The following is a 12968-nucleotide window of genomic DNA, read 5'->3' on the forward strand; positions in this document are numbered from 1 at the left end:
AGTGTCCGAAATAAAAAACTAAACACACAGATGTGTCTTAATTTAGTTTAAAATATAGCCAGTAATATAATATAAAATATTAATTTGTTTTTCAGATAACACAGTATCTTCTTGTAGCTGAGAGTTACTTCTTGAAGAAAAGATGCATTATACAATTTGTCTAATTTCTTTCTTCTTTTCCTTAAACCTTCTAAGAAATCAATTAGATATTCGCTATCATCATATTGATAATTGCAAGATACATTTTCCTTCATGAACTGAGTTAGAGCAATTATTCTTGTGTTAGGTTGAGCCTCTAATTATATTGGTGTTGGACTCTTGTATCGAATTAGGCTGAATACATTTTCTACAGGATCTTACGTAAAGATCCAGGTAAAATGAAGGAAAATTCATCATCAATTCGATTTTGGAAAATTAAGCATTTTCATGTGTGATAAGTTTGGATATTTTTTTACTCAGAGTTAATCAATTATTACAATACACTGCACTACATCTTACCGTTATGAAAAATATATTTCAATTAATAATTATTGGCAATTTATGAGAAAAAAATGAATACATCCCACAAATTAGTACATAAATTGTCTTCAACACCTTTAAAATAGACTTTATGGCAGCTTACAATTTTAAGCCAATCAGCAAAGACAAGGAAAATTATGCTCTTCTTCTAATAATTGCCCACTCTTTCCCTTGAGTCCTTTAATGTACATTAGCTTATAAATGTATTGTTAAATTCCATAGGATCGTTGTTGCTGTAATGGCAAAAGATTTGTGACGGCAGCAACGAGGAAGCTCCTAGAGAACACCTCCAATGATTCAATACAACTGATTGCAGAAAAATATAGGAGTATAGAATACTCTCCCTAGAAAATTCTAGAAGAAAAAAATATTTAAAATATTTACTTATAAATATTTATGCCAATACGGCAATTGCAAATTAATTCTACATTCTCTTACCCTTCATTTTCCCCCTCAAAATATCTAAAAGTGTATGATGAATCCCAGGGACACATTTAAATTTTGAAATCTATTTTCTCAAAGTTTATAAAGCTGGCAATGTGAGGGGAATTTCTTCTGAAGATAGTTATATGCATTTCCTCATATAACAAGTCATAACGTGTAAGAAATTCTGGAAGATTTTTCGAAGAGGAAAACGGTTGGATATCCAACTCTTTTTAAATTTATGTAATGTAATTTTATAAACTATATGATTCTTTTATCCAACTACCTCACACGTCAGTTGTTCTTCTCTTCAACAAATCAAAAATTGTTCTGAAGAACATACCTTCTATTCTAAATACCTTGGTTGCTACTACCACACAGATGCGCACCAGAGGCGGCTCAAGTCAAGTTTACAGTCGGAACCTTCCGTATCACCTCTGCGACCTTTCTACTTCTAGAAACATAATTGCAAAATAAATTGCTGTGTTTCAAGGGTTGGGTATGAGTGAAACGCTTTATCACCATCTACTTTCAGGGCTAATACAAATCTTCCCCCTCCCCCAATACTTCCACCTATGTGCAAGTTTTTCTGGCACAGCCTCATCCCACCCCAACTTTAACTTCAAGGTATCCCGAAATATAGTCATTGCCAGAAAAAACATGGGAGAAAATTTAAAACTTGAGGTTCAAGACTGAATCAGATAAAAGCATACGTTTTGTAGAATAGGTATTCAGAAAATTTAGTACAAAAGTAATTTTTTGCAAATATGATATGATAAAATAATTTTATAAACTTTTTCGAATAATGAGGCGCGTTTAGGAATTTCGAGTCTGAAAAATGTTAATTAGAGGTATTTTTGTAGGTTAAAGTTGAAAATGGGTCATTTTAAACCCGTAAGACGAAATAATGTTTAAAACTATAACTAAGTATTTGTAGAGTCAATTTAATATGTGAAATAAACATAAATCGACATTTAAAAATAATATAGAAATTCAATAGTTTTCCTGCAATAATGCTATTTTAAATGTAGAAAGTTCTCTTCTTTGTAGAAGTAATTCATTTTCTTTCCTCTCTAAATCATATACATAACATGCAGCTGGTATTAACAGGGGTCTTAATTCATGTGTACCATAGTATATCTTAATTAATATTTCTCTCCTTATTTTGACTCAAATTACTTTTTAACCCATGAAAAAATAGAAATGATTAAACAAAAAAGTCTCCAGTCAAGCAAGTATCGAGTTCAAGACAGTTATTGAGTATTTGTCTAAAGTTTTTAAAACACATATTTGAGTCCAGATTCCCAATCCGCCACAAATCCAACAGAACCTTAATTTAAACATTGAAAATACATTCGAAGTAAAATTTTGTAGAAAAATACTCTATAATTTTTTTATTAGGGAAAATTATAATCGCTTGGTTTTATTACATACTTCTTTTTGAACAACATTCCATGATTTTTAAGTCGCCTTTATGTAATGGAGCTTCTGTAGCGTAATAGCGTAAATAAGATAACTTTTTAGGGTTTTTGAACCATTTCTATTTTCCAATATTTTTTGAGTAACTATTATTTATTTTGAGATAAATGAATACATATTTTCTGTTTTCTGATGAAATGAATATAATAAATTGTCACTAAGACTAAAATTGTTGAAAAAAAGATTATGACGAGTCAAGAATTAATAGGTAGCGATGCATGAATAGGAATTATTGACTTTGTTAGCTTCAATTACTAAAATTAGTGTAATATATAATTGTTTTATTCATATTATCATTGACTCACTTAGCTATTATAGGTATACAAAATCAACAAACACTGGATACACTTGACACAGAAATGAAATAGTATAGTATATATAAATAGCTTGAACAAGACTTCAACTTACCATTAGATGTTAAAATAGCATGTTACCCATCAAGTTACTATTGTTATTTATTGTCACTATTCAAAGAACATATTCTGGTAACGTATATAAAATAATTAGTAACATTATTGTAAAATTACAATTTATTCAAAAAATTGTATTTATATGATAGAGCTTCAACATGCAGCATGTCAAATTTTATACGATAAGTATAACGTTGAAAGAATTGGATCCAGAAATATGTTGAGTGGTGCAGTGTGGCCGAATAATATAGTTCCTTACGAAATAGGTCCTGGATTCAGTGATGGTAATTTGGATATTGTAAAGTCGGCAATGAGGGAGATTGAATCTAGAACGTGTGTTAAGTGGAGGCCGCGAAATTCTGAGAAATCTTACGTTTATATCAGTAATGACAAAAACGGTTGTTATGCTAACCTTGGTTATAATTCCAATAGACAGAAACATTTGTTAAACTTGCAAAAATGGAATGGTTATAGCTCCTGCATGGTGAAATTTGAATGAAGTTATATTATTCTGCGTATAATTGATAAAAATTACACCTTAGGTTGAAGGAATTGCGGTTCACGAAATGTTTCATATAATGGGGTATGCTCATGAACAGAACCGACCTGACCGAGATGAATTTGTTAAAATACACTGGACAAGAATTATACGACGATACGTTCATAATTTTTTCAGATCTATTAACCCTGGAGAAGCAGATGTGCCACCCATATGCAATTCATGGAGTAATGCTACAACATTTGACAATTGCTATTCAGGTTATGAAACTGAGACTTTTGGATACCGCTATGACTATGGATCGATTATGCATTATGGTCTATGGGAGTAAGTACATTTGATATAATATAAAGAATGATTAAAACTGCAATTGCACTTATGAAACAGCTTTAGGAAGGCAAAGGACAAAGTCATGGATACAACTAAAAGAGTATCTCCAGGAGTCAAAATTGGTCAGAGAGTGAAAATGACAGATCTTGATGCAGGAAAAGTTAATGCCAAATATAAATGTCAACCAGCATCAACATTATTTCCAATTTCAACAAAAAGTTTCTCAACAAGTCGAACCCCTGGTAGTAGTTGTTTATGTGAAAAAACGATATAACACAATTCGTCTAAATACGTATTTTTACTGTATTTTTAGATTGTTTAGATATTTCTACACTGTGTCAACATTTAAAAGATAAGTGCAGTTTTTCCTTTATGCATAAATCATGTCGAAGAACATGTGGGCTGTGTCCCCCCGACCAAGTAACAACAGCAACCCCGAAACCAACCAAAGCCAACACTACAGCAAAACCTATTAAAAGTAGACTTTTTTTACTTAGCTCTCCCATTTGATAATTATTCACACATTTTCTGTTTATTTTATAATAGTTTGTTTCAAGGAAAATTTATGTACCGTAGCAAAACGGCATTGTACATAACTTACGATTGAGTTACAGTAGATTATATGAGTCAATAACTGGTTTGTTTGAAATTTATTTTAATTGAAAAATTAACTTTATAATAATTTCATATTCTTAGGTTACACCGTAAAATGACTTGCATAACAATTTACAGAATGTTTCTAACGATAAATATTTAATTGTATTCAATTTATTTATATATGTAAAAATCATACACCATTTTTAAAATTATTTTATTAACCGTTACGTTTGTAAATTTTTTTTGATAAATGAAAATATATTTAACTAGCAGAATATCCGTTGCATGTGGTTATAAATGATTTTTTTTAAAGCATGGATTGGAAAATGAGTGGGGGCAATGTAATTTGCTATCTCCCGTCCTTTTTTTTAAATAAAATATAACTTTTTTATTATGTGTTACGTCGGATCAGACAATAAAGTGTTGTAAAGGTATAAGTGTATACTATAACCACATTTTGGGTGGTATTGTACTTCTCCAGTTCAGTCGTGAATTATCGTGCGTCGAGAATGGAGGTCTTAAAGGAAGAAATTCACCCTATTTTACATTTTTAAAACCTGAAAGAAAAAAACTCGTAGAAAACGATCCAAAAAATTTGCAATGTATACGGCGCTCTTTTGGTTCGTGTTGCACAACATTGATTTTAGTGACTTTTTTGTCACTCAATTCATCCCTTTATTGGAATGAGTCCATCGTTTGATGCTTCCAACCGAACAGAAGCAGCCAGAATTGTTGAATAGGAGACAACAAGGAATTATCAAGACAAAGCCAGACCGCAAACATCTTTGATGCCGCACCAGAAGCTCCCGGAACTCGACTAGAAAGTTCATATGCGTTCACCCTATAGTCTGGACCTGGCACAAAGATACCAATTCCTCCCTATGACTAACGCACTTGGGTGTACAAATTCTGACTCAACAGAAGCCCGTAAAAGTTGGTTGTTTGAGTTTTTTTTGGCAATAGGGACTTCTACGAGAAGGCTATTATTAAGTTGGATTCTCGTTGGAAACAAGTTATCAAACAGAACAAGGCATACTTGGCTTAAACTGGATGCTTATATCACTTCTGAAAAAGCATTAAAATAAAGCGAAAAATATATGAAGTACTTTTTCCTAACCTATTATAATGTATATTATTGTGGAAAACACCCTAATTTCTGTCAACTTCTGTCAAACAGTTTTTAAAAAGTAAAATTAGTTTTGGAGGATCATTATTTTTGTACTACAACAGTCAGTTTTTCATTGTCGTTAAAGTATCTACTTCTGTTTCAATTATGTATTATTTTTCCATAAATTTATATAATTAAATCAAAACTCAATACACAGTCAGAAAGGAGAAATTTAAGATATTGTAATACTTAATACAAAAAAAAAGTGTTCCAACAAGAGCTGCATTTTCACAGCATTCTTTATTATTTTATAGAATTACACAACGGATCCTACAGAGTTCTTTGATTGTAAATTACTCTGACCTAACTTATAACAATGATCTAGGTCATGCCATTCTATTGGTTCAGGAGATGAATAGAAAAGGAATCGGTGTGGGGTAGGATTTTTTTAAGAAAAACTGTGAACATAATAGATTGTACGATTGAAAAGATGGAAAGTATAAGCCTATTCCATGTCATTGATATTTCAAGGGAACCAAGGAGATAACAATAAAAACGCTAGCAATAATGGAATGGCAAGAATCAGTGGAAGATAATGGAAGGCTTACGTCCTTAGCTCAAACGTCAATTAAGAAGAATGTAAATTATGTTGGGAATGTCTTTAATGACATATCAAATTAGAATCTTAGTAAAATAATTGATAGAGAGAAAGAGTTTTAGAGAAGGAAAAAACAAACACAGAATAAGGACCAAGAATCTCTTACTTTCCTTAAATCAGAGGAATGGAAAAGGTTGATTGAGATAAGTTTTGGTAGAAATTCTATTAATTCGGTATTTTTGGGCCAGATCTAAATAGAAAGATTGCAAAAGAGGCATGAAGATCACTTCACTACAATTAATTAGTAATCTAGGGGTTGTTTGATGGACATCCCTCTTTACTGGTTCAAGTATAACATCATTACCAGGACTCTTTCTCTGGAAGTATATACAGCAAACCTTATAAAGAGAGTATCTACTTTTTTTTTTTTTTTTCAGAAAGTCACTATAGACTACACAACATTTATACCGGTCCAGAAACGGAAATAATTAATTTTAACATTATCAAATTGCAGTGTATTTTATGTAAGTCTGGAGTACAAAAACTTTATTTTCTGATATTTCAATTTTTACAATTAAGATAATTATAAATATTTTGTTGGATTGTATTTCATGGGAGCCTGCACTGTTGGGCGTAGGAGGCTGAAACTTTGCATGGATGGCTCTTTTGAATCTAGGCAGGCTAAGACGGGAGTGCCGATTTTTTGGGGTGTCATATCAGGGGGGCTTATTCTATATCCGAAAGACAAAAAAGGTTTTTTGGAGCTCAAAGAGACTAGGGAAGGGGTTGAGTTTTACATGAAGAAGTGACCGGTGTCTCAAAAAACAACTATATGAGTAAAAATGTTTCTAAATTAATTTAAAATCATAAAAGTTATGGGCAAAATATGAAATTGATGAAAATTAAGCTTTCATTTTTTTTTCAGGTGTAAAAAAATGGATTTCCAATATAATATTGAATTCTGAAATAAAATAAACTTGCAGAAATTGTCTGGAAATTCGTTAGAATATAAATTTGACACATAAATATTCATGTTTAATTGAAATATCTATCATTTTTATTAGTTCATATTTTTTTCTTGAGAGGACGTGCAACAAAAAACATTAACATAGATAGGATTATTCCATTTATATGGTTCCAATTTTTTTCTGGCTAATTTTCAGGCCAAAAGCCATAGAATAAGTGCTCAAAAGCACTATATCTATAATATAAAATTTATTATATCTTATTCCATATATACTCTATATAAAATAGAGTTTCTGTCTGTCTGTCTAGGTTTGTGTTCAATATAGGCACCTACACTATTGAAAATTGGAGGTTGAAATTTTGCGTGGGTACCTCTTTTGAACCTGCTGAAGCTAAGACGGGGTGCCAATTTCTGAAGGCAATATACATGGGGGTTATTTATTGCACAAAACACAATAAACATTGTTTGGAGCACAAATAGACTAGATAGGGGATTAATTATAAGACAAAAAATAACTGGAGCCTCAAAAAAAAAAAAAAAAAAAAAATTATAGGTGTAAATACGTTTTCTAAATGTATTCAAAAAAGTAATCAGTAAAAATTGCGATTTCCATTTTTTCAGGTGCAAAAAAAAAAAAAAAAAAAAAAAAAAAAGGAAGTTCAATTAAAATTTTGGACTCGTGAAATAAATGAAGTTTGTTGAAATTTATTTGTATGGAAATTCGGTTGAATATGCATTTGGCGCATAAAAATTGATGTTTAAATAAAATATCTGTTATTTGCCGAATAACTTTTCAATTTCAATCATTCTGTTTTCATCAAAACGTCAGTTTTAAGAAGAAATGCGATATTTTGTACATAACATTTTAGACTCTACAATTGCAATGTAATATTTTCAATTTCTGAACATTTCAATGCATAATTTCTGCAATATTTTTAAAAATGAAACAGATTATTTTTTCGACGAAATTATTCTCCTTATTTTGTTTCGTTTTTGCAAGTACAAAAAAAAAGGAGTAATTTTCGGTTCCTCTTTACAATTACAATAAATGTTATTTACTATTTCTTTTTTCAAAAGTGTTGCAAAAAAGTTTTTTTAGATTTCATTCAATAATATCGATTTGGTAATTTTTGACGAAACAACAAATGGACTTCTGATCGTGACAATTTTTGGATGTAGTATAGCACATATATTATAATGCTCGCCCGCGCTGAAGGGGTCTAAATATTAAAAAGAAATAATATTGACCATTGTCAATGTGATTTCCCTCTCCCTCCATCGCCCAAGCAATGCCGGATAATTATTTGCTTGTCTATTATAATACATTAAAATTTACTGATTCAACATCAGGAAATGCCTTGTTACCTATTTACAATACAAATATTATATTTTTTTTAATTTCTTCCTCAATTTATATCTTTTAACTGATGAAAACAGCCCTGTCTACGTACATAAGATAAGCCTCATTCACGTGTAATTTTTTGGAAAATTACTGAGTGTTATAGCATTTAAAGTATTTCAAACAACAGAAGATAGATGTAGATATAGTGAGTAAGTTACTTTGTAGATTGAGAAAATTTAATGTCCTTCATAAAAAAAAAAAAAAAAAAATAGAATTAAATAGATATTTAGACAGTTTTCAAATTAAACTCAAAACTTCTGAAAAACATCAAAATATAACAAAAGTAATTTAGTTTATCATAATTAATAAATAGCAGAGTAGTTAGAAGAAAAATTTCAGGAAAATCAAATCCTTGTTTTGGCCGTGAATCCCGGATATCCTCATAGAGGCATTTGCATTTATTATGTAGATATCTGTCTAAATCCGCCTAAAAAAATTACTGTGTCACCTGATCATAAAGTCATAGGTAGCTAGAAAAATAAGTTAAATTCCATTTTTTCCTAACTTATTCTTACCAGTGTATAAGTGGCTATTTTTTTGTCTATCGATGTGTTTGTCTCTCAGGAGCTATTTTATTTTAGATTGTTTTATTCCTAATAGATTCAGTTGTTCTAATATAAACGTTGAATCAATCATAATATTGATAATATTTTGAAATAATAAAACTTTACTCTTAAAATTCGTTATTTACGTTCCCAAGATACTAATATCCTTATACTGATTTTAGTACCAATATAGTTGTAGATATTTGAATCCTATTCGAACATCGTAAAAAGCCCAATTTAAGTTTGGGGTGGGGCATGGCTCAGAAATGTGATGACTTTTTTAATAAATGTTTTGCCCTTGTACATCTATGTACTATGCAGTAATGAATCACTGGATGTCAATGGTCCTCCTAAAAATTGGATGTAGCTGTAAATTAACTTTGGGAGTTGCATAGTAAGTGTTTGGGCCTCCCTATAACTTAAGAAGGAGGATAGTGTCTTCTCTGAGGGGGATCAATGATGATAAAAAGTTTACTGTTCAGTTACAAATCTAAACAAATTGTAATTAATATGCTTGGCCCAGTAAAGACTGCGGATGGATTATATGATAACACACTTCATGCGTTTGTGGACTACCCTGCCATCTTTATCTTTTAATATTTTGTATCTATAAACCTATGAGAGTCACAAACTTTAACAATATAAATATGTTACAGGTATTATTCTTTTTGGAATTTCATCGAAGAACAATGGAACTTCTCCGGTAAGAAGGGCCCTGGACTTTGCAATTCTTAAATATAAATCCCTCATCGCCAGCCAGCTAACTACCCATTAGCCTATTCGGCAAGATGAGTTGAGAGGTATCATCTTGGCAGCTTCCACCCGCTATGTCTCTCTCACAAGAAAAAATTCTAAGTCAGGATGTGAGTAATTGAATATTGCAGGAAAATAAATCCGGGTTTAAGCCTTTCTAAATAGCTTGTCTAAATTATTTTAGAGCAAGAATATCTTGGCTGAAAACATCTAATAAAAATGTACTTGCACAGCCCCTTCAAAAATATTTATATTGGATGTTCCTAATCCTTTATTCTTCAAAAGGTTAACTTTATAAAGATAAGTTAAATGTGTCTTTCCTATTTAAATTAAAGAGAAAAGATAGAATTAGCAAGAGCAAAGTCCAAAGTCAATAAAATAACATACTTTTGGCGTATCCAACCCTCGTATTGTAATCTTTGCATTCACTTTGGACATGGTAATTGGTAATATCCAATGAACCAACGGATTTTTTTATATAAATTCTCTGAATAACGACGGCAATTCTTGAGAATACTCATAAAAAAAATGACAAACATCTCTTCACCGTCCCATAATACCCAATTCAGAACAACATGAACAAAATGAAATAGCCATGACGTCTCCAGTTATTTGATACGCAAGGGCTATTTCAAAATTTATTATTTTTGAGAAATAAAGGAATTTTTGCTGCAAGTCATGGAAAAGGACAATGTGATGGTTTGGGAGATACAGTTCAAAGGTTAGTGAGTAAAGCAAGTCTACAGCATTGTTCAAAAGGAAATAACTCCCAACAAATTTTAACTCCTATGGAACTTTATAAATATTGTGAAGAAAATATAGAAAATATAAATTTTGTATATTATTACGTTTTATTTTTGGAATCTATTTTTTATCCGGTTCACTAACTGAATTATAAAAAGATTCTAAATAATATTTTTGATGTATTATTTTCATAATTTATTAAATTTATTTGAATATTAGTTTTACTTTATATAAAAATTGAAACAGATAGAATAAGTTAATAATAATTTTTTTTATATTTAAACCATAAATATATAATCATTTTAATTGAAAATCAATCATCCTTATTTTCAAAATGATTGGAAATGTGGATTTTGTTGGTTTCAATCTTAAACAAAATTAGTATTTGGTTTTAATAAATAATTTATTAAACAGAAGTAAATAGTTAATAATATATATTATACATTGAAAATTCTAAGCTCATTACTTGTGTCAGGCTTTTAAGTTGTTACTTTTTATGGTATTGTGGTTTTTTCTTGTGCAGGGCACAACTTACATGAGCTTGGACAATTGTCTGTCATAATCTTATCGGAACAATGAGATAAATATTTACCGCACGTTTCGTATTTGTCAAAGCAATCTGAAATATAAGACATTTGACATTTTTGATCATGTTGCAAAGTTTAACTAATAATTGCCTGAAGTGGTTGTAATAGCCGTGGTAGAAGTTGTTGTTGTAGTATTAATGTCTTCTGGACACTTTTTACATGTCTGTGGACAGTTTTCACTTGTATATTCAGAGAAACACCATTCCTTCAAAATGTCACAATATGGCAATTTATCTTTACAAACTGAAACGAGAAATTTACATTTAGATGTTTAATTTATTATGATAATGCATTCGAGATGGATTTGGGTATTATCCATTCTATACATTAGAACCCGTAATATATATTAAAAAAATACCCACGTATTACACAAAAAAGTTGGTGCCTGACGGATAAAATTAAAAAGAAAAAAAACCATAGAACCTCTTTCATTAATTAACTATTTCCATGAATAAAATAATGGAAGAGTCTTTTTGAAGATGCTACCTGAATATATGCTTTTTTATTCTCTAAATATTTTCGAGTATTATTTCCTTCATGATTAGAAAACATATAAAATATAAAAAAGTCTAAACGTATTACTTGTTGTTGTGGTACTAATGTCTTCTGGACACTTATTACATGTTTGTGGACAGTTCCCACCAGTATATTCAGAGAAACAATATTTTTTCATTGAGTCACAATATGGCCATTTGTCTTTACAAACTGAAACAAGAAATTTACAATTATATATTAAATTTATGTACATTAAGCAAATATGTGAATAAGTGAATGTAATATTCTTTTGAAGAAATAAATTACTTATGATTTTTAAAATACCGATTCTACCCGAATCCTAAGTTCAATTTTCCGTAATTATTCGGTTCTGAAAAAATATATAAAGCCCATCCCTATCATTCTTATATTTTTATACGTACTATTCTTTGAACCTTTTGTTGTAACCTGTGTCGGGCGAGTAGTAGAAAGAGTTGATAGTTGATCGCATTTATATTTTGCTTTAACTTTTAATGCATCTAATTCCGTCATTCCATTTCTTTGACCAATTTGAATTCCAGATGGTACAAATCTTAGTGCATCCATTGTATTATTATCGGACGTTTGAAAACTATTTTAAAATTATATAAACATAAAAGGAATTGATACATTATTTAGCTACTCACTCAGCCAATCCATAATGCATCACAGATCCATAATCGTAAGCATACCCAAAAGTGTCTATAGTAAAACCTGAATAACAATCATCAAAAGTTGTTGCATTTGACCAGGGTTGGCATTTGGGTGGTATGACAGTGGCATTATCATATATGCTTTTAAAAAAATTGCTTAAAGAATCTCTCTGAATCCTATCCCAATGTATTTTGACATAACTATCTCGGTCAGGTCGTGTTTGCTCATGAGCATATCCTAGAATATGGAGCATTTCGTGTTGTACAATTCCTGAGACCTAAAGGAAAATAAAACTTTTTATTGTATGGTGGTAACGACGATATAAGATTTATAAACTAAAATGAATCAGAGTGGATAGGATCTTTACTCCAGGGGCTCCAGAGTAATATTAAAATAAATAAGATCCTTCTATTTATAACTATGTTGTCCGTTTTAAGAATAATTATTAGGTTCTTAAAAAATCATTAGATTCTCCAAAATAAAATTTTCTAATTTTTCTACGTACCATGCAAGTAGAGAATCCATTGCTTCTTTGCAAATTTAATACATGCATTCGTCTATATTGATTATAACCAAGGACAGCAAAACATCCTCTCTCATTGTTCTTAATGTAAACATAATTTTCTCTCCATTCCTAGGAACCCATCGCACACATGTTTTATTTTCTATTTCATCCATAGCAGATTGGATTAAACTCAAATCTGTCTTACTGAATCCTTGAGCTAATGTATAGGGAACTGTATTGTTGGGCCACACCTTTCCTCCTAAAAGATTTCTTGATCCAATTCCCTTGTAGCTATACTTATCATGGATGATTCGACATTGAGCATGGCTCAGTTC

At 30.5% G+C, this 12968-nt stretch overlaps 2 protein-coding genes across 2 annotated transcripts; one reads left to right on the top strand and one right to left on the bottom strand.

Annotated features, from left to right (window-relative positions):
• The first annotated feature begins 2757 nt into the window (after positions 1–2757).
• LOC121125437 (low choriolytic enzyme) lies at positions 2758–4532 on the top strand. Its single transcript, XM_040720637.2, has 7 exons — positions 2758–2906; positions 2981–3315; positions 3374–3657; positions 3718–3902; positions 3974–4138; positions 4207–4297; positions 4357–4532. The coding sequence occupies exons 1-6, from the start codon at positions 2849–2851 to the stop codon at positions 4254–4256; spliced, it is 1077 nt and encodes a 358-aa protein (XP_040576571.1). The 5' UTR covers positions 2758–2848; the 3' UTR covers positions 4257–4297; positions 4357–4532.
• A 6226-nt stretch (positions 4533–10758) lies between these two features.
• On the bottom strand, positions 10759–12400 carry LOC121125552 (zinc metalloproteinase nas-15-like). Its single transcript, XM_071891479.1, has 5 exons — positions 12122–12400; positions 11891–12066; positions 11544–11666; positions 11052–11204; positions 10759–10993 (listed from the first exon to the last, which is right to left on the bottom strand). The coding sequence occupies exons 1-5, from the start codon at positions 12379–12381 to the stop codon at positions 10869–10871; spliced, it is 837 nt and encodes a 278-aa protein (XP_071747580.1). The 5' UTR covers positions 12382–12400; the 3' UTR covers positions 10759–10868.
• Between the last annotated feature and the right edge of the window lie 568 nt (positions 12401–12968).

This window comes from Lepeophtheirus salmonis, chromosome 10, assembly GCF_016086655.4.
Source record: "Lepeophtheirus salmonis chromosome 10, UVic_Lsal_1.4, whole genome shotgun sequence".
In the NCBI taxonomy this organism is placed as follows: domain Eukaryota; kingdom Metazoa; phylum Arthropoda; class Copepoda; order Siphonostomatoida; family Caligidae; genus Lepeophtheirus; species Lepeophtheirus salmonis.